Source organism: Panthera onca, chromosome B3 (assembly GCF_046562875.1).
Source record: "Panthera onca isolate mPanOnc1 chromosome B3, mPanOnc1 haplotype 2, whole genome shotgun sequence".
Taxonomy (NCBI): domain Eukaryota; kingdom Metazoa; phylum Chordata; class Mammalia; order Carnivora; family Felidae; genus Panthera; species Panthera onca.
The window spans coordinates 67,882,075-67,904,819 of record NC_138344.1 but is presented as its reverse complement, the minus strand read 5'-3'; the positions used below and the strand labels follow the sequence as shown (position 1 = coordinate 67,904,819).

The window sequence follows — 22,745 nt, the reverse complement described above, 5'->3', positions numbered from 1 at the left end:
CACCTAACAAAAATGGGAGTAATATTGGATAGTTTTTTAAAAAATAAATATCTTTCATTATTAATCTCTCAGAAAAGCCACTAATTCAGGTAATTGTACCATTAATCTCCCATGGCTTCTTACTGAATTAGTCTTCTGATTCAACACTTCACCCATACCCATGGATATAAAATGATATTAATACATCTTTAAAAGTTTATCCAGAGGGAAGGTGAAATTTAAAAAATTGCTCTGAATCAGACAATATCTATTTCGAAGTTTATGAATGTTTCCTATCTCGACTTACTATCAGAAATATCATAAACAGCCGAAATGAATATCCGGTTTATATCACAAACCTGTTTTGATGTCAGATAAACATGGTATTCATATCTACAGGCTTTCAGTCTTTATAGAAGTCAAATTCTTACTGGTAGTGAGAAAGGGTTGATTCCTAGGTAATAGACAGGAAATCGCTTTGAAATAAAACAGGTGTACTGCTATCAAGTAGAACGTGGTCAAGCAGACATCTGATGACTCTGGCTGCTCTGAGTAGATTTGCAATGCTGTTCTATTCTGCTCCACCGTCTGAATGTGACATTCTAAAAACTGACCTGTAAAACTATCTTCAGTGGTTTGTTCGGCCTGCAATATTCCTTCCTCTAAAACCTAGAGAATATCCACCATTGTTGCTATTATTCTTTCCTTAAAGATTATTAACTTCTAATAACTTAAAATACAAATTTAGATAGATTTGCTCAACAATTTGGTTCAAATTCTAAAAGGTATTTTGAATTTCATTAGAGATTCAGACAAGTCATTTTCCAGAAGGTTACCTTTAATGTCTATGCTAAATAAATAACATTTACACACCAGACAAAACCATCATAGGCTTTTATAAGAATCAAAAGTTAAGAATCCAAGCTAAATGTACAGAGGCACATCACCTATTTTAAATTATAAAATCAAGTATGTGAATGTAAGAAATCACCTTGATTAAAAATTTCCAAGCTTAATTATTCCTCCTTAAATAATTTTAAATCCTATATTGGACAAAACAGCTACAAATATATTTGTGCAAATTAACTATAAAACATAGTATGGCTCAAAAGTCATCGAATATTTCTGCAGCATCATTCCCTAAGAGCACACTTGAGTCCTTATTCTGCTTTAGCCGTTATTCTTCGTCCAAGGGAACCGACTGTACACATCTACAGACCATATAAACCCAATTATTCTGCCCCAAATTGGAATAAAAGATTAAGTTGCTATTGAAGCAAGTTAATTTCTAGGGATTCTGGCATAAACCATAAATATCAACGTAATTCAAGAAATAAGACCTGTAGGGCTTATCTCTTCCCTTTACGGGTTAGAAATTTCTTGTAGAAACCTTCTCTGACTCAGGAGGAATAACAGGAAATAGTCACAACTCGTTCACTCTTCCTATCACACTTAAAAATAAAATTCATACAATTTTCAAGAATTAATTTCTCATAAACCCAGCCAACAACTTCTTTCAAAAGGTAAAATGTAACCTCTGCTTGAAGAGATCACAATACAATTACAAAATTTAAATACTGCCATAATTAAGAAAAACAAGTCATTTATACAAGCATAAGAATTCAAGTTGCTTGTGCACTGAAATTAAAATCTATCACTTAACCTTCCTGAGCTAACAAACCAACATGCAGATTATCCTGCAAGTCCTATCACCAACAGCTAATTTTATTTACATTAACAAGTATTAACATCTACCAATTACAAGTCTACAGGTTTACTCGTTGGTAGTAACTGAGCTTTTCCGATGGGATTTTTTGGAGAACCTTTATACCAGACCCTTTCTTTTTCTGATGGTTTCCTAAGGACTCTGCTATTTATCCCAGGAGAAAAGCCCACATTATTATTTACAACAGATTTTAATATGTCATGATTTGTCAGGTCATCCAAGGGAACCTTAATTTGGCCTCTGGACACCACTTCCTGTTTACAAACTCTGGTAGACCCAAGAGAAGCATTTGTGGAGTCTGGGGGCCTCTTGGTCTTTGAGAAAGATTGAGAAGTTAACTCCATGCTTGATTTCAAAACTGTATCAACATTGGACTGTCCACACCCCATAAACTTCTGTTCTTTAGGACCTGATTTGGTATATGAAATCAAGGAATCTTTTGATGTACTTTCCATACCAGAGGAAAGAGCACTGTCACAGCTCACTGACTTCACCAGAGGAGAAGCGGCATCACCAAGACTCGCCAATTTGTGCCGTACAGGTTGTCTGCTATACTCCAACAAGGAGTTAATCCTTCTGACAGACTGACGAACAGGTGTACGCTGAAACTTAAGAGGTGACTTTGCCTTTGTTCTATTTGGTTCATTTAAAGAAAGCTTGTTAAACCACTGTATGTGGTCTGACACATTACCACGCTCTGTCATCTGTAAGCTTTCAGAAACCGTAGCGCTGCAGGTTTCCACCAGCGACTGCTGCTTAACAATTCTCACAGGCCTGCGTTTGGACAAGTTTGTTATGTTACACGTGATGGGCTCTGAGGAAGAAGTGCTAGCTGCATGCTTCGCCAAGTTCTCTTCGATCATATTCTCACTCTCCCTTAATTCAGGATTTACTTTATCCCCCAGAGACTGCTGTTCCTTTACGTGTTCATCACTAGGCAACTCTTGCTTAACTGAATAGTCTTTAGGTATATTTGAACAAATGCTTTCTTCATGTTCAATCTTCACATGAGTTGAATAACATTTTACAGTTGCTTCTCTATCCAAATTTTGAGTTTGATGGAGTGAGATGTCTCGTTCTGAAAAACTATGTTCTTCTTTACCAGTTTGATGTTCATTTGATTCTATCACAGTCAAATCATTAGTCTCAAACAGATTTTTCTCTGGACTGTATTCTGTAGAAGAGGTTTCATTTAGTTTTACTTTCCCCACATTAGTTACTGATGACTGGCTGTGATTTATCAATACATGAAGATTACTTCCAGATTCGGAAAATGCTTTCTGAATTTTCACCAGAGTCTCTGTGGTCAAGTGATTTTCATCCCCACTAAGAGAGCTTCCAGTTACACTGTTGTTATGCTTATCCTGTACATTAGAAAGGGTGCGTTCATATGAACTAACAGGTAACTTTTCAACTGAAGTATCAGGCTCCGAAGAAGAGCTTTCCACCTCAAGATTTCCCTTGATTGGAGAAACTTCATTTGTCACCATTTCTTGAAAACCGGAATTAGTAGGTCCTGTCCAAGACATCCGGTAACTTGTTCCATCTAGACGCTCTGGGGTTAATAAGTTCTCCTCAGACTTACTGATCTTTTTTGAACCTAAAATAAAGCAGTTCAGTCTTTTTAATCATTTATATTTGAAACATATTTCAAATATTATTCAAACACATGGCATATAAAGGTATTAAGCATTTAATTTCAATAAGTTAAGGATTTGTGTTAAAAGAATAATTTTTAGTATAAAAACGTCAAACTTTTTGTATTTATAAGCATCCTCCAATTGTTCATACAAAAATACAATCCCAATTCAAACATTTTTACTTTTCAAACATGAATTTTCAATTTCTAGAAGAGTAAATTACTTAATATATTTTACCATAAAAATAATTGAAGGTTATATGTTAATTACGTCTCAAGCTGGAACAAATTTTTCAGAAAAACAATGAAAGTAGGTTTTTTTGCATAAAACTAACAATACCATATAAATGTACCTTTCTTTGTTAATCTTTCATTAATATCTGGGCTAAAAAGGAGACCTGTTTTTACAGATTCAATCCTATTTTTTAAACTTTGTTGATTTGCAAGTCGTCGACCAACATTTTCGTATCTATCGACACCAGGACACCCGTTCTGTAAAGAAAAGAAAATTGAAAATGTTTTGGTTAAGAAATAAATCTAGTTAATTCAGGATATTAAGACCAAGTAAAGTTTTTGTATTTATCAAAATCCTCTACAGCTGATTGAAAAATGTATAAAAAATTGAAAAACAATTTGTAGCCAACACAAATTTACTTGCATGCATGTTGATGAAAACTGTAAGCTTTTGACTTGGCTGTTAGTTGATATTTTATGATCTAAAATAAAAACAGCCTCACATATTCATTAACTAAAAAATTTCTTTCTTTTGTGAGGACTCTGAGCCAGGGCATGTTCACAACAGTGAGTGAACAAAACAAACAGACCAAAATCTTCACCTCACAGAATTCACATTTTAGATGGGGTGATTTTGATCAGGACAAGAAAAACCGTAGATTATTTTGTATATTACGCAATACACAAGGTGAGAAGTGCTATGGCAAAAAGTAAAGCAGGGTAAGAAGGCTCTGGAGTGAAGAAAGGTGGGGCTGTCATTTTAAACAGAGTGATTGGAAGATGACTGGTGAGTAAAGAAAAATGTGAGAGGGTAAGAACCATGAGGATAAAAGGGAGAAGAACATTCCACAGAGAAGAAAGGCCAGGAGAGTCTCCAAGGCTGAAGTCAGGTCTGGCACATTTGACAAACAAGAGGCCGAGTGAGCAAGGGAGGCTGACGGGAGGAGGGCTCAGAGAGGCAGGCTGGATACAGTCCCGTGGAGAGGCACTTGTAAACATAAGAATTTTACCTTTTTTTCAGAGTGAAATGAGGAGTCATTGGAGAATTCTGAGCAGAGGAGTGACAGGACTTCACTTGGGTTTTAAAAGAATAATTTTGGCTCTAGTATTGCAGCAAGGTAGAAGCAGGCAGACCTACTAGTAGGGCCTTATTGCAGTAATCCAAGCTGGAGATGACAGAATTTAGAGAATGGTGGAAATGTAGTGCCAGTGACAATTGGTCGATCTGGATATACTCTGAAAGCAGAAGATACACAAGATGCCCTACTGGTTTACACAGGATGTGAGGAGTCAAGAATGCCCACGTGGTTTTTGGCTGAAGTGACCAGGTGAGTCGCCATATGTGAGATGGTGAAGACTACAGGTAAGTGTGTGGTTGGTGGGGAGGGGAATGACTGGAGAAAGAGCAACAGTGAAGAAATGCATCTTGAGAGCTCTATCTGGGACAGGTTACAGGTGAGTTATCTACTGGATGGACATCCAAGCAGAGAAGTCAAGTAGGCAGGTGCTAAACAGTCAAGTTGTTCAGGAAAGCATTTTGGTCTGGAGATATACATTTGGAAGTCTTAAGCAAATATAGGACATTTAATGCTAATGAACACTTTGAGTAGAAAGAGAAAAGAGAAGTCCAAGGACAAAGCTTTGGACACTCTAATGTAAAGGAATTAGAAACGTAACCCATGAAGAAGGAAGAAAATCATGAGTAAAAGTGTCCCTGAAGCAAGGAAGGGAAGTATGCGAAAGAGGAGCAAGTAACCAGCCAGGTGAAGACTAACAAGGACTGATCACTGGTTTGAGCACCACTAAATTCATGGATGACCTTCAGAACAGTTGCATGGAATATTGGGGATAAAAGCCTCACTGGAATGAATCAGTTTAAGCAGAACAGAAAAGGAGGAAACAATCAGTATTGATTCACATGCAAGAGTCTGGTATAAAGGGGAGTAGAGAAGGCAACTGTGGCTGGAGAGACAGGGTAGAGGGTCTTTCACCACCACATCTACACTTTATGCTAATATGAACATCAATGAAATGGTGAAAGACACTTACTAGGTCTTTGCTACTTTTCCCCAGACTAAATTTCAAACGAAGAGATCTTCGGACCTTTTCTTTACGACTGATCTTAGGAGAGAAGCAGCCTGCTTTTCCCGATTCCACCCTAAAAAAGAATGGCATTTAAAAATGTCAGCATAAAAACTGGAGGCATTCTCGCAAAATGAAATTTTCAAGTCCAGAGCAAATTATATTGCTAGCAATTAAACAGCGTAATAATTTTCTAAAATCAGTTAAGCTTTGAGATACCATGTATGGGGGCATCTCGATTGCTCACTCAGTTGAGTGTCTGACTTTGGGTCAGGTCACGATCTCACGGTCTCTGAGTTCAAGTCCCACATTGGGCTCGCTGCTGTCAGCCCAGAGCCTGGTTCGGACCCTCTGACCCCTCTCCCCCCACCCCCACTGGTGCTCGATCAAAAATAAACAAATGTTTAAAAAAAAAAAAAAAAAAAGAAATACAGTATAGGAACACATTATATTTGTGTATAAAGAGGCCTCTCCTGTTTATCTCAAGAGTTATTTAGTCACTTATAAACCAGAATCATTAGAACAGACTACCTTTAAATTAGCAGGAAATTAAAAAATTACACACATCAACATACAATAGGATTTTAAGCAAGCAAGTGGACTCAAATTAAGACTCTTTCTCTGGAGTATATACAAAGGGCACTAATTAATAAGACAATAAAGGCAGAGAGAATTTTTAAAAATTATGATTCAAACATGTTTCTCAGCAGAAAGACAAACAAAGCATTTTATTTACTATATACACCAAATGTTTATCCATGAAAACAAAATGTCCTGGATGTATTACCTGCAAATTTTTTTACTTGCAATCCTCTTACTTCGCCTTAGCACACTTGTACTGATCGAATCGTTTCCACTGATGGCTACAGGAGAGAATGAACTCTGAGCTGACCCTTCGGGGCTTGTATCAATGTGAACTATAAAAATAACCACATATAATACACCACACATACTTTCTTTTCCAAGTGTAAAATATTAGTAGCAATTAGGTTTAAAGTCTTAATATCCAACCCTAAGCAACAACAAAATCACATAATTTCTGGTAAGAAACTTCAGAAGCCAAATAAACTCAACTCAAAAAAAAAAAAAAAAAAATAGTATCAATTTCTTACTTTAAATTTTTTGTTGGCAATTAAGGGTCAGATGAAACATGACTTTTATATCAGAGTTTTACTTTAAACTCGTTTAAGAATACAAGGGAGGTGTGAGCACTATTGCAGACTGGAGAAAGAGCAAGCTTTCCAGACAGGCAGACTTGAGTTTGTCCCACCACTTACTAAATAGCTCTGAAAATGGACTTCTACAGTAAATATAAAAACTACTGTTATATATTTATATATGAAATGTCTAGCACAGTACCTATGTTACACAATGTTAATTATTGCTATTACCAAAAATGAGCTACTGAAAACAATTTAGAGTCTGAGTATCTAGTATGTACCTGGCTAGCCAACTGCTGTCTACCTGCCTCTGTTCAATATTTCTGGCAAACAAAAACCAGTTATAAAACATGCCTAACCACTTGGCTACAGCCAAGTTCCATGCTAACAATAAGTGGTTACAACAGCTCATTCTGATTAAGTTATTTAACACTATACCATGAAACTATAATAAAAAATTAAGGGAAAAAGTTATGAACCAAGGCTCTATATACATTTGACTTATATTTGAATCAAGTCCAGGATATACTCAATAAACATGAACCCTCTCAACTCATCACCTGTATTGATAAAAAATTCACACAGGTCCCCAAACAGAGACAGCATGGTTTTTTTTTAGTTGCAAAAACAGAAAGAAAATAATACAACCATTACAGAGACTTCTGGGTACATTTGGCTGACAAAAATTTTAGAGGCCAATGTAATGTAGCCAGTGTGACATAGGTAGTTTATTCTAGAGCTGTAGTCTAATCTTGAAAATATATCAGTGGTCACAAGGAAGCACGGCCAGAATATAGGGAATAATGCAAAGTCATCACACATATAGGAAAAAAATTATAAATAGGTAATTCATGGATTATAGATTACTATAGCTGCCTTTATACATTAAAAAAAGCATCATAGCTATTATCCAAAATTAGAAACCAATCTATTTTCAATTTTACAGACAGAATTTATTGAATTGTGGCTGAGAAAGTGTGGTCAAAGAAAAATGGTGTTAAAATAACAGGTTATTGAACTTACTAATTTTTTTTATTAAAAAAAAAGTCATTGAAGGGAGGAGCCAAGATGGCAGAAGAGCATGGAAGTTCTTTTTGTGTCTCGCATCCATGAAAAAAATCACTGATTGAGCAGGCTCGTACTGAATTTCCAGTAACACAAGCAGGTTTAAACTATGTTTGGGGAGCTTGGAGAGAAGGAATCAAAAGGTTCATTTCTTGGGGCAGATGTTATAATGCTTATAAGCAGAGGCAGGCAGAATTACAGCTCACATTGGCCATTTGGGAACAGTTACTCCAAAGTGGAAAAAACCTTAATTAAGAAAACAGTAAGTTAGTTTAAAAGAACGTAAGTCTCTAACTTCTGAATACTCAAAGAAATACAGACAGAGCCTTAGAGTTCTTATCATTACATTTAAACCCATAGAGAACCTGTGAAAGACCATAAAAAACAAGTCGCTATTCTGTTCAACTTTCTAATAAAACAAACAAGGAAAATCTGAACTTTTTGGATAACATAAACAAAAAGTTTCTGGGAAGAAGATCTCATCATTTAACTAACAAAGTCAAAGTAAAATTCTCAACATTAACTGAAATTGAAAACCTGAAAGAATCAGAGATCACTCATATTTTGACGAAATGTGAGACAAATCTGAGATGGAAGACTCTGGGCTTAGTTAGAATTTCATTTCTTTTTGGGCTGATCATAAGGTTAACTTGTAAGACTGACTATGAGCCAACTTGAAGGAGCCAACTCAATCTAAGATCACACTAACAAAGATCTGATACTCAAATTAGCAAAACTCGGTTGTTCTCTGGAGGCTCTGGTTGGCCACATTAGAAACTCAGAGGTCATTTGGAAGAAAATGGCAGGTCAGTAAACCATCTGGAAACCATGCCACAAGGAACAGCATAAACAAAGTTTTTAAAGCTTTTATAAAAGCTACTTGAGTATAAAACTAAAAAATCCCACCCCCCCCGCCCTTCAACAGCAACCATAATTGTTCCTCCAATACCCCACTACTCTGCCTTTAGAGAAAATCAAACTGGCAATCTCAACAGAAGATAGCAACACAGCCCTAGCAATAGATCAAGAAGTAACTAAAGTGGTATTCAGGATGTCCCGTCACCTAGTATCTGAGCGCCAGTGCTATACACAGAAGCCCAAACTCTCACTCTGAGTTATTTATCCTAACTTTCAAACAGCATGGTCATAAAACATATACACATACACATAATAATACTGAACCAGTGTCTATTTTAGAAGTTAGGGACTTTATAAAAATTCAGAGATTTGATAAACAGAATAAAGCCAAAGCTCCTAAACGGGGTGGCATTAATATGAAATAGCACTTTGCCCAGAATAGGCATTCATGTTAACGTTTACAACCCAATTATACAAATTCTATCTGCTACCTGATGCTGGTGTAGAATTGTTGAAGAGATTAGTTGGCAACAACTCAAAGTTAAAATTGTGCTTGATGGATTTCCTTTTCTTACTTGAGAAACCATGAGAAGACTCTATTGGTAGTTTACGCTTAGCATTTGGTGTAAGATTCATGGGTGATATGGGTAGCTGAGCTGAAAAAACAAAAACAAAAAAACAATCATTTGTTGTTTCTCCCACAGAGTTGATAAAATACAAAAGCTTCTAATAATTTCTTCTTATAAAGCCATTACTTAGAGCTAACCAAGGAATGAGGGAATATGTTTACATTATCAAATATATGTTATAACTAAATTAACACCATCCAATTACTTAAAATGAAAAGAGGAAAGTCACAAAGAGGCAAGATTAACAAACAATAGTAACTTAAACCAAACAGACTGAAAGATGTATATAATCCACATTAAAGAATATTAACATATGGAATAAAATCGTAATCAAGGAGTTCAAATAAACTGATCTACTTATTAGTTCTGCTTTTCATCATAAATGAGTATTAACCACTAAATTTCTTCAATCTTTTCTTCAATCTGAAAAACAAAACAAGTGATCATATGGTCTATTATTGTGTTATTGGGCCGAATAATTTCAGCCACAAGCAAACCAAGATAAAAAAAATTGGAAGATAAAATAATAAACTTCTGGTTCTAAACAAAAATGAGATTGGAGCTATTTTCACATATTCAATAGCATCCAACTTACATTCAACAGAAAAGCATGATTTAGAAGACTAAAGATATAACTAGAGACTAAAAGAAATTCTTAACTACAATTTTGGGTTCATTATATCCAATGTAATTAGTAATGTCACAACTTAGTATTAGAGTACAGTATTTCCACTGGAAATAGTACTTGGATTTGATTAAACCAAAATAAGTTATGTTATGATTACTTTTTACATAATATACAGAAATTTTCACTTAAACAAAAAATATATAATACCTACCAGTTCTTTCCTGTTGAGGCGTAATAGAGGGTGTTCTGTTAGATTTAAGTTTATTTAATGCTCCACTAACAAAATCTGAAATGCAAAGCACATATATTATCAATTATAATTCAACATTTACCTGTCACCAATAATTCATATTAATATTTGTGGTTTTCCAGCATCTAAGTTTATGTCAGCTTACAATGAACCCCTCACTCAAGTCATGTGAGTCTGTTTACCGACACAGATAGATTACTTCCCTACACAAATCTTTCTTCATAGCATCCTTCTTATCTACAATAGGATACAAATATTCTGACCCTCTACCCAATTCCCCTAGCCTCTACCCGTTTTTCAAGAAGGTTCAGTTTGACTTCTTCTTTGGAGTCCTTGACTCCAGGGAACTTTTTCCTTTGAATACCTCTCACGTTTGTGTAAAGGTTTAGCATTCAATACTAAATTGTATTGTCATTTTTGCTTTTCACATGCATGTGTCATGTCTTTCCAACTATGCTGTAAGCCCCCAAAAGATATACACCACAGCTTAATCTTTATTATATTTAAACACATTTTAGATAAAAGCATATTGCTGTACCTCCACAAAACAGGACTGCCACTACCCCTTACCTCCTACACTTTGTCTTGGCTTTCTCTTATAGTCACCAGGAGTTTCACATTCACCTTCTTCAAAACCTTCTAATGATGGAGTAGCACAGAAACCATCAATACCCAACATGGCCGGTATCTTTTCCTGGATAAAATCTGGAACATGCCCTAAACAAAAACGTTCAGAGTTAACATTTTTTCCTCCACTTTCACTCAAAATGTTCAGATAGTATACATCAACTTTCTAACAGCTGTCTTCACAGTTCACTTGGAGGAATATGGGATCTCCCTCAAACAACTCCTGTTATTTAATAAAGCAACTACATCTTACCAATATCTGATGCATGGTCAATAAGGGTCTGTACCACTGCAGCCTGTATTCGGAGCTTTTTTTCTGTGTTAGCAGACATCTTCTCATGTCCTTCACTTGTCTGAAGAAGGTTTGGTGCAAATATTACTGCAAGATTGCTGCTATCCATCTTATTCTCACTAGACCTTAAATGAAACAAGGTTTTTCTTAGATTGACCCAGAGAAAAACAGGGAGTTAATATATTGGGCACACTTTGAAGACTTCTTACTTTATCAGTCAAACACAAGTCAAAATAGTTACCCTTTGTCTACCCATCTATATGACTGGCTTGAAATAAGACATAACCAAAAATAGCTCCTGTGTGTGTGCTTAAATATATATCATAAAAACCATGCTAACCATGGAGTCCACACTTTGGGTTTCCATGCAAATTGAACATGTATATTTGGTTTTCAAACCCACACACAGAAAAACTGTATTAGAAGGCTACAAGCATGTCCAGAACAAGGAGGCTCACTGACAGCTGAGAGGGGGGACAAATTTGAGAAGAAAAGAAAAAAAATTTTTTTAAAACCCAGTCATCTGAAGCTATTCAGTGGACAAAGAATCCTATTGACACCAATAAGCCATTCATAATGATGATGTTAAGTCAGCGAGAAAATACTAAATCGTTCGGTATATTGGTTCTTATATTATACAGGATATACTTCTTATAGTAAGGAATAATTTTTTAAGAAAAATTTCCATTCCAAATGTAATTTTAACTTATTGTCTATAAGGGTAAATCAAGCTGATTAACAAACTGTCATTTCCTAAGACTTATTACTTACCTAAGGGAAACACTCTTGAGAAAGTTAAAGAAGTATCTTAATACATCGGTTGTGTGGTCAGTCATGAGACAGGAGAGCAGTAATGTAGCTTTATTCTTCTCCTCTGTTCCTAACTGTTGAGCTTTGAAAAGTGCTTCATGCAAATCAACTGGAAGAATGGGCTCCGGTAATTCCCTGAAAAACTGCTTAAGAAGTCCTGCAACATCACAAGGTGGTGCAGAAGCCAGGCAACTTTCACCATGATCCAGTTTACTCTGAAATAAATAAAATAATCTTGAGTATTTGAGGGCTTAAGAGTTTACTGCAAATAAAAATATCCTTTCTTATATTCTAGAGAGTTTTCTTTAATAAATTTCTCTTGGGGCACCTGGGTGGCTCAGTCGGTTAAACGTCCGACTTCACCTAAAGTCATGACTTCATGGTTCGTGGGTTCGAGCCCCACATTGGGCTCTCTGCTGTCACACAGAGCCTGCTTTGGATCCTCTGTCTCCCCCCCTCCCCTAAAAAATAAACATTAAATATGTATATTAAAAAAAATAAATTTCTCTTAACACTTGTTTTACTATACACATGCCATTTTAGAAGGCTAAAATTAAAAAAACATTTCCTTTCGTATAGTTTATAGCAATAAAGGACCATGAATTTGAAATACTCTGAACTTTTAAAGCATTATATAAATAGATCGTGGCAATCATTTCACAGTATATACATATAGCATTAAGTTGTATACGTTAAATATTTGTCAATTATATCTCAGTAACACTTAAAGCATTATATAAATGCTGCACAATTCCTTTTAGAAAAAAAGGTTCTTCTGCCATGAAAAAGGCTATTTGCAAATCCAATTTCTATTAGTAATTCATGCAATAGTTCTAAATATTTAAATTCTAAAAACCAAATCAAAAAGTGGCACAAATGAAAAATAATAGTTCAATAATATGCTTACCTTTAGGGCTCTCAGACGAACAACAGATCCTGATTTCCTAAAAAGCCCTTCTGTATGAATATGCTCTTCTAAAGATGTGCAAGCATCAACAAGAAAACTGAAAGAAAGAACTCTTTTCAACTCTTTTCAGAACACATCTAACTAAATCCTATTCTCCTACCAAAACACATGAGCAGACTAAGTACTGTCTTTAGAAGCTTTGGTGTCAGAAATCCCTTCAATCTTTGGGATAAAAAGGTTACCTCTAGTTGTCTTTTTTGCTTCCTAAGTGGTTTATGGTCCATCTTTTTATCCAGGACAACTTCAATAAGCTGCTTAATTCTACATCCTTCTCAATCCTACTCCATTTCTCTGCTTCTGCTCACAGCACAGGGTGTGTCTTTTTCACTGCCCCCACTTCATATCCCAGTCTCTCTCAACCCTCTCCAATGAACTCTCACCACCATTACTCCAACAAAACAGCTCTCAACAAGGTCACCAACCCATGGTCAATTGTCTTCATCTTGTTTGTCCTGCCAGCATCTCACACACTTGACCACTCCCTGCTTTTCTGGAAAATATTCTTTTTCATGATAACTTCGGGTTTTCCTGCTGTCCCCCTAAGTGCTCCTTCTCAAACTCCTTTCCTGGCTCCTCTTTTTCTGCCATACCTCTTCATGCTAGTATAACCCAGGGCCCTAAGGCCTTCTTCTTTTCTTTATCCTCTCTTCATGTGTAACCTTGCAGAGAATACATAGCTTTAAATATTTACCATCTACTACACTGGCCCAAAAAAAGGCAACATGTTTTTCTCACTCTAACATTACCTCTCAGAAAAAAAGTCAAATATATCCTAGTCCTTACAATCCTTCTCATACTTAGAAGTGTGTGCTCAATTTCTTTATACTGAACAATTTGAACCATCGATGTTGGCTTTAATAGTTAACAGGTGATACCAACAAGTAAGAATAGATGTTAGCAGCAAGCAACTGATAGCATTGTACTGGTGCACAATGGCTGAGTGTCCCAGGGGGCGCCTGACAGAATTTAAAGTTTGTTTGTTTGTTTGTTTAAAGTGGGCATAGAAATTACAAAAAAGATTTAGTCATCATTACTGGGGATATATTTTGCAATTCTAAAGGTAGAAAAGCATAAGCACACCTTTCATAGGTCATTTAAAAAGCAAAATAGTAAGTGCTCACCTTACAAAGATTGTGAAGTGTAGATTGTTAATCTACACTTATATGCTGAATGAAGGAAAACTGTTCCAAGGCAGCAAAGTATTCAATAAATGCTTTTGTACAATGCATCAGTTAAAAACCTAGGTTACTGAAAAAGAGTAGCCAGAATAAACCCTACTTTGGATAGAGGGGAAATGAATTAGTAAGACCTAAGATAGTTTCCTTACATGTGTCTTTCAACTATTTAAGATGTAAACTTCCCAAGTAATTTCTGATGCTGTTAGTCTAAAAGGTTACTTTTAAATAAATAGTAAGTGACATAGAAAAGCTCAAGTGTTACATAATTTGTATTCACAGATACTATTGAATGTTATCTTAAATATTCTTTTATCCACAAAAGAAAAAGAGAGAGAGGGAGACAGACAAACCAAGAAACAGGCTCTTAACTAGAGAACAAGCTGATGGTTATTAGAGGGGAGGTAGGTAGGGGGATGGGTGAAATAGGGATTAAAGAGTACACTATCATTATGAGCACTGAGTAATGTATAGAATTGTTGAATCACTATATTGTTCACCTGAAACTAATATAATATTGTATGTTAACTATAATGGAATCACAATTTTGAAAACCTAACAAAATTTAAAAACTTGTATAGAGAAAAAAATACTCTCATCCAACATTTCTAAGACAGAAAAAATATATAAATTGTAACTGAATTTGAAATTCAGTGTATTACTGAATATAGTCAGAATTGCAGCAAAAGAATTAGTATAGAACTAAACACTCTTAGTAGAACAAAAATAACTTGCTTTTTAACATTTAATTTATTACTGAACCTTAAATTCAATCCTAGGAATGAACAGAAATTAAAAAGTTAAAATATGTAAAAGTTTAAAAACATTTCGACATTACATTCGTTAATGTTGAGAAATTCAATCATTTGCTAGTTCAAAACAAATGTGAAAGAGTCAATCAACTATTTCTTTTTAAACGCTCAAACACTAGTTTGAAATATTTTTTCTTCATCTCAAACTTAGCTTACCTTGGAATATGTCCATATTCTGGTACAACAGAATGGGGCAATACATTAAAAGGTACTCCAAATATTTTACCCTAAAACGGCAAATTCAGTTATTCTAACACAAATATTAGGCATAATATAAGTTTTCTTAAATATTAAGCAAATTAAAAACCTCAGAAAATTTTTAAAAATTGAAATCATCAATCAAGACAATGAAAACAATTACTATGAGGACATTTGGTAAAAGGTAACTACTATACATTAAACATCGCTGGTGCTAGGAGTACAAAAATAGTCAAGATAAAGTCATTGTGGGTGAGGGGATGGGTGAGACAGGTGAAGGGGGTTAAGAGCACACTTATCATGATAAGCACTGAATAATGTATAGAATTGTTCAATCACTACACTGTATACCTGAAACTAATGTAACACTGCATGTTAACTGTATTGGAATTAAAATTAAAAAAAAAAAAAAAATAGGGGCGCCTGGGTGGCGCAGTCGGTTAAGCGTCCGACTTCAGCCAGGTCACGATCTCGCGGTCCGTGAGTTCGAGCCCCGCGTCGGGCTCTGGGCTGATGGCCCGGAGCCTGGAGCCTGTTTCCGGTTCTGTGTCTCCCTCTCTCTCTGCCCCTCCCCCGTTCATGCTGTGTCTCTCTCTGTCCCAAAAATAAATAAAAAACGTTGAAAAAAAAAAAAAAATAGAGAAAGTCATTGCACTGAAGCAATGTAATGCATTCCATCAGTTTCCAATCCCATAATGGAAAATCAATCCAGTTAATGCTTAAAACAAAATTTGGCTGAAACACTAACATTTTCTAAAAATACTACAGGTTCTTTCAGTAACCTTATAAACACTGACCTTATACTTTCCTTCTGTCACCTTATAAATACTAAGATGAACAAAAGGTTAAATTGATAATGGTAATTCTTGTCACTCATTGAGTACTTCCTAAAATTACATCAGAAATGGTTATTTTTAGACCTGATCTTCTTTTCCACACTTGGTGGAAAAGTGCTATTCAAACTATGTTCTAAAGTAACCAAGAAAAGGATTCTTCTGCAAACATTTAATTCACATCTAACTACTTTGAAAAATATTTGTGAAAAGTCACATTCAAATGTATTACTCATATTCAAACTTAATACACTGAAGATCCAAGACTAAATCTGTATGTTACATACTTGTGAATAAAGAATCTGCCACTATCTTTGTGCATACATTCAAACTTCTTAAAAACGTGTTACTGATTAAGAAGGTTGTAGTTTTGCCCTGGATTTAAAAATAAATACACGTGTGTATATATCTACCTATACAGAATTGGATGAGTGGGTATACCCAGTCTCATAAACATTCATTTAGCTTAGATGCATCTGCTCTCCATGAATGCTCTTGACGCACTTATGTGATAAGAGCACCTTATTTACCCTTACATTGACAAATATCATTCAGCTCTGTCAGCTTTTCAACAGAGTAACAAAATCTTGCCAGTCCTTTTCAAGCATCTGGCTCCATTCAACTGGTGAATACAGAAGGCAGTACACGATAGTGCTTAAGGGAGCAGGCTCCTAGTGGCAGGACTGCCAGGTTTCAAACGTTGGCTCTTCTGATTATTAGCTGAATGATCTTGATCAAATTAATTTTGTATGCTTCGGCACCTTCACACAGGTCCTCAGTCACAGAGTTACAGAGAGAATTAAATGAATTAAAAGATGTAAAACATTTACGGTCGTGTCTGACATTGAGTAAGCATTCACAGAATATGTGTTGCTGTTAGAATTCCCATTTCAAGGTGAGCTATTAAAAAAAATGTTAGTGTGGGAAACCCCTTATTTGGGTAAATCAGAATTGTCTTGATACTGGACAACCAAACAAAATGCAAAAATCAGATGCTGAAGCTGATTATAAGTCTAGAGATATCTTAACATACACAGAATTCAGGGTTTTTTCCTCAAGTCTATTATTCTCAACAATGGACTCACAGTAATTGCTATAAGCTCATAAAATAAAACTAACAAGATGCTTTTTAAACTTTGTGTATTGGAGTATCATTTACAATGTACTTAGTACCCACCCCATTCCCCACCCCGCACCACCGTTTTAGAATTAAGATTCAGAAAGGGTCAAGGGGGATCAGTAAGTTTTATAAGTAAGTCAATAGAATGTACTTAGAAAACTACAAGAAATCTAGTTGTCAAATATTACACATCCTGTTTCCATTCCTATAACACAACCATCTTCTGTATTTCTTTCCCCAGAACTTACCGCTATATCTGTGGCTGCTGCTTCATGTTTCCTACGGTCGCACTGCCCATGGCCACTCTTGACCTTAATATTTATTAGAATATTTTTATTACAATTTCTAGCCTGACTACCCATTAGGATCTAGACCAATGACTGCCGTAACAACCATCATTAGCTGAATATGTGGCATGTGACAGGCACTGTGCTAGTCCAATCTACAGATCTTACCATTTTTAAATCCCCTAAATAACCCAAGGAGAGATATCATTATTCCCATTTTATAGAGTAGGAAACTGAAGCTTAGGAAAATTCAACAAACAGCCTAAGATTACATATCTAGTAGGGGTAGAGCAGGATTCAAACTCAGGTCTACCTGACTCTAAAAGTTGGTACTGATTTTAAGGGGTGAAAAAACTCTGACACAAAGTCTTTCATACACTTTCAAAACCAACTACATTTGAGATCTTGGAAAACCAGTTTTACAACCAAAAAAACCACTCCAGTTTTTACATATAAACAAGTATGTTGCCACCAGCTGCAAACAACAAAAATTACTGTCTCCAGAATCTATAAGCTATTAAGAGGTATACAAATTATTTTTATTACTAGCTTTCTTATCCAAGTACTTATTTTTTTTTTCAGAAATTATAAACTAAGAGCTGTGCAAATCTTACTAGCTTTCATCTCTAAATACTTAAAATAGCTTTGTATCTCAAAAAAAAAAAAAAAAAAACAAGCAGCAAGCTTATTTTTTTTTTCAAATTAGTAAATACAGAGAGATTATCTGAAGTCTATTTCTAATGTTCTGTCACACCTCCTCTACTGACTTATTTAGAAAACTTACTGATCCCCCTTGACCCTTTCCAAATCTTAATTCTAAAACGGTGGCGCGGGGTGGGGTGGATACTGTTTGTCTCCCTTCCTAAGATCTACTTGGGAAAATACAATAAATTGGCAACATCTGGAGACATTTTTAATTGTCAAAACTGGGATATGCTACTGGCATCTGGTGGGTAAAAGCCAGAGACGCTGCTACACATCCCATAATGCACAGGACAGCCCCCACCTCCCACCCCAAAGAATGAATTATCTAGTTCCAAGTGTCAATGTTGCGAGGTTGAAAAACCTTGCAACTTTCTCAATGATTAAAAATCCCTGTAAAGAATCAACAATGTCATTCTTTAAATTTCAGCAGTTGACCATCTGGATTCAATCAGTCACGCTTAGCCACGTTCTCTTTCGGATCCTTTGGATCCATACAGAATGAACATCTTAGCATGACCTGTAATAAGTGATGGATAGGGTGGGGTTTTTTTGTTTTTTTTTTAACCCAAACCTCTTTCCCAGAACCTACCGCTGTATCCGTGGCCGCTGTTTCATGTCTCCTACGATCGCACTGCCCACGGCCACTCTTGACCTTAATGCCATAGACAGCCCGAAGCTGCTGCAACAAGGCCAACCTCACCAGCCTCCGATCCCACATCCCGGACACGTCGCTCACTCTCCGAGGCAGGATCTCAGTTCTGACCCTCGTTCGCCACCAAGTCTTCCAATTTCCAAACACTCTCAGGTTTGCGCTCCGCTCCGCTGCCTTCCGGCCAAGTCTGGCACTGTTCCGGCCCCGGACCCCAGCCACTTCCACGGCTTTTCCCTCGGTCCTCAACCCACTTGCACTGACCGTCTTCTCCTACTTCCCTCTGATATAGCCACACCTCACTTTTCCTTCACTTACACCGGCCCTCTTTCTTGTCACTCGATCTTTTCGGCTACTTACACAGACCTCCCTTCTTTCTTCCTGATCCTTTCGGTTCCTTGTACGGACTCCTGTTACCAGCTTCTCAGCACTTCCGGCCACTTCCTAAGATCCAGCTTCCTCCAATCCTTCCTTCGCCCTCGTCTCTTTCCCAACGGCAAAACACGACCCTTCTCCTCGGCCTTCCTGCGCTGGCAGACTCAGCTGGACGTTCGTCTCTCAAGTCCCCGTCCCCAACCCCAGCCCAGCCGCCGGACCAGCCGGCTGCTCAGGCGCCTCTTCCAGTCCCGGTCCCCGCCCGGGCTGGTCGCCGCCGTCACCCCGTTTCACAGGCTGCTCTTTCCCTCCCCCATCAGCCTGCCTACAGCCCCCGGCAGGCACATCCCGGTCTGCTCACTGAAGCCACGCAACTCTCCTCATGCCTCCGCCCTCACCACCTCGGCAGCTCCGGAGCCGCAATCTTTCCACCTTCACTTCCAGCCCAGGCTCAAATGGCAGCGCCAAACAGCCCTCCGCGCTCTGATTGGCCCGTTTCTCATTTCAAAATCAGGACCTCAGAGAGTGGCCAGGAGCTGCCTGTCTAGTGAGACGCGGAAGGGCGTGGTGGGCACAACTAAGAAATGTGAAAAGAGAGAGAGAAAAAAAGGTGAGTTCCACTTGCTCCTCCATAGCCGTATTTTTGGAGGAAAGTACTGTTTCAAGCTCATTTTAATATATCTGGCCTGCGACTGAGACAATACATTCGGGGAAATGTAATAGACACCCCATTCTCATTTTTTTTTTTTTTTTTTTTTTTTTTTTTTTTTTCAGAACTTGGCTGAGGCTGAAGGCCCTGTAACGGAGAAACCGATTCTACCGGACCCAAAGAGAGGCAGCCTGAGTTAGGGTGTACAAACGCTGATCTGGGTACCCCTGAAGCAGGGCCTTTAGAGGTTACTTCGGCTCTGGAAACTGGCCCGTATTTGAGGAACTGATGGCTCAAATCTTAGCGCATAGGTAGTTAAATACATAAAGAAGACCTGTCATGGGAGAGTTGAGTGCGCGGGGCGAGCGAAGTCTTCGGGAGGCGACAGCTGCAGAAGCGGCATTCGTTGGAATATGCAATTAGGAGGCCCGCTCCAGTCCCACACGCTATCCTGTTGACAGACAGTACTGCACACCCCCAACTCTTGTCCCTGGGCTGCTGATCCATTCTCAAACGTCAGCGGTCCCATCAGGATGTTCTCTTTTTTCTGGGATGTAATTCCTTTAGGGGAGGACACATGGACTCAAGTTAAATACGGGCAATGTTGCGTACGTTTACTAGATCACTTCTCCTCACCCGCACGTAAACTTGGGAAGAACAGAGACAGAGCTGTATCTATTTTATCCGTTGTTGTATCCCTGTCGCCTAGCAGTGCGCATTTCCCGAATGAATGAATTAAGTAGAGAACATTTTGGTAAAATCATTTTGCCCCCTTAGGAGTTCAGTCCTTAGGCGTTCCACCTTGCCCAGCCTGAAGAAGATTCTCTGAAGAAATGGGAATAAAATGGAAGTGAAGCATTGTACCAACTGTTTATTTAGCGCCTACTATGCAATATGGTGTAGGATAAAGAGCAAAAACAGTTTTGGGGGCGTTGGGGAGGAGAATATTAAGTAATGATATTAATGAGGACATAATTATCTACTGAGAGAAGTGTAGTAAGGAAGGGAATACTATTCTATGATAGGGTATAATAAAAGATCCTTGATGCGGGGAGGAGCAACATACCGATGGTTAACTGATGTGAAGAATCAGAAATTGGCAAAAAGGTGGGATGGTGGAGTGGAACAGCGATCAAGAGACAAAGGCACTGAAGAGGAACCATCGATTTTAACAGGATCCGGTGCATCAGAGACTAAACCGAACCTATTCCTACTCTTTTCTTCTTGCTTCAGAAATGACTTTAAAAAATGACTTATGTTGTCTTTAACCTCCTCCCTCCCTCAAACTTGACATTGTTTTGGATTTTGGATATCTCAGCTTTCCTTTTCTTAAAAACCTGACACTGCTGTTGAACATTAAGCACCTTTTCTATGTCATAATCCTTTTTCCCCAAACTGAGCCCTTTGATTTTGTTTCTTTTGTCTCGTTTAAGATGGAAGTTACTGGCTCTTAATGATACTAACATAATTACTTATTTGCCTTGTCCATGTACACATATATACACACATACATATATGTAAAACAATAATAACAATACTGCTAAATAAGACTGCTGAATGAAGCTTGTTTCTTTTTTCTTCAAAAATACTCTTTTAAATCAACTGGACATAATTCTCTTTGGTTATATATGGATGTACCATGGTTTATTCAACCAGGCCCCTATGGATAGATATATGCACCATTTCCAGCCTTTTGCTATTACAAAAAGTTCCTTGTGCATACACAATATGCTTTTGCTAATGGACCATTAGCACAGAGTCCTACAAATGGGATTGCTAGGTTACAGCGTAAAAGAACATGTTATTTGTTTAATATTGTCAAATTCACCATCATAGGCGTTACACAATTTTGTATTCACATTTGTGAAGTATGAGAGTTCCTCTTTCCCCACGGCCTCTCTAATGGAGTTGATTTTGGCTAATTTGATAGGTGGCAAATGGTGTCTCATTACAGTTTTGCATTTATCTTTTTATGAGTAAGGTGGAGCATCTTTTCAAATGTGTACATACAGTGAAGTATGAGTTTTAAGGAATGTTGGAGATCTACAGCTATGAAATGAAGGGAAACAAGCAAGGCCCAAAAGAATGTGTACAGTATGCTCCTTTTTGTGTAAGGTGGAGGGAGGTCAGAAATACATACACAAATAGACACTTGCTTATATTTTCAAAAATAAACAATGGAAAGGTAAACCAAACTCTAATAAAAATGGTAACCAATAGAGGGAGAGCAAGGCCTATTTCCTATCAGATAACCTTTAAAAAAAAAATTTGGAAACTTTGTACATATTAGCCCAATATAAAACAGGTTGAACTCTTTTTAACGACTTTTATTGGGTTTTTGCTTTGTGTTTTTATTTGTTTAAATTATAATCAGTCTCTTCCCTTAATGCTCTAGATTCTGAGTCATCCCTTAATGCTTGGATTCTGAGTCATCAGAAATGTTATCCCCACTCCCAAGTTATAAAGGATTTCACTCATTTAATTTTTCTAGTACTGGGTGGTTTTTCTTTTTTTAAAAAAAAAATATGTCTCTGATCCATTTGCAATTTATCCAGTGTAGAATAAAGAATGGAATTTTCTCTTTTTCCATATGGCCATCCAACCTTAGACATTTTCATTTTCTCTCACTTCAGCAGACTCCCACACCTACCTCTAAAAGTAGCAAAACTCTACTACTGAAAGCCCCATGGAGTACAGATGGTCCCCAATTTGATTGTTCAACTTCAGATTTTTGGATTTTATAATGGTATGGAATGCACATGCATTTGGTAGAAATCATTCTTTGAATTTTGAATTTTGATCTTTCCTGGGGCTAGCAATATGCCGTGCGATACTCTCATGATGCTGGGCAGTGGCAGCGAGCTGCAGCTCCCAGTCAGCCACATGATGACGAGAGTAAACAACCCATACACTTACTATCATCCTTACTCCTACAACTGTGCTGTTTTGTTTTTTTTTTAATGTTTATTTTTGAGAGAGAGGGTGAGCAGGGGAGG

The 22,745-nt window shown here is 37.1% G+C and overlaps 1 protein-coding gene and 1 long non-coding RNA gene across 3 annotated transcripts; one reads left to right on the top strand and one right to left on the bottom strand.

The window, feature by feature from the left end:
• Window positions 1–291: 291 nt before the first annotated feature.
• On the bottom strand, window positions 292–19,561 carry ARHGAP11A (Rho GTPase activating protein 11A). 2 transcript variants are annotated; one of them, XM_060619016.3, is made up of 12 exons: window positions 18,666–19,561; window positions 15,090–15,160; window positions 12,887–12,983; window positions 11,941–12,194; window positions 11,131–11,294; window positions 10,821–10,967; window positions 10,212–10,286; window positions 9,235–9,399; window positions 6,448–6,577; window positions 5,628–5,736; window positions 3,698–3,836; window positions 292–3,305 (listed from the first exon to the last, which is right to left on the bottom strand). In XM_060619016.3, exons 1-12 carry the CDS (start codon window positions 18,792–18,794, stop codon window positions 1,738–1,740), a joined length of 3,048 nt encoding a protein of 1,015 aa, XP_060474999.1. In that variant the 5' UTR covers window positions 18,795–19,561; the 3' UTR covers window positions 292–1,737. The 2 variants fall into 2 exon arrangements, with proteins under 2 accessions (XP_060474999.1, XP_060475000.1); XM_060619017.3 differs by having other exon boundaries at window positions 6,448–6,523.
• A 59-nt stretch (window positions 19,562–19,620) lies between these two features.
• Window positions 19,621–20,369, top strand: LOC132669309 (uncharacterized). Its single transcript, XR_009606081.2, has 2 exons — window positions 19,621–19,710; window positions 19,875–20,369. It is a non-coding gene; the product is annotated as an uncharacterized LOC132669309 (long non-coding RNA).
• The last annotated feature ends 2,376 nt before the right edge of the window (window positions 20,370–22,745 follow it).

Coding starts and splice junctions, on each gene's coding strand:
- ARHGAP11A (XM_060619016.3), bottom strand. CDS start 18,794: ATGTGGGATCGGAGGCTGGTGAGGTTGGCCTTGTTGCAGCAGCTTCGG. Junction 12,195..12,886: donor TTCGTCTGAGAGCCCTAAAG/GTAAGCATATTA, acceptor TATTTATTTCAG/AGTAAACTGGATCATGGTGA. Junction 6,578..9,234: donor CAATTCTACACCAGCATCAG/GTAGCAGATAGA, acceptor TTATTTTTATAG/TTCACATTGATACAAGCCCC.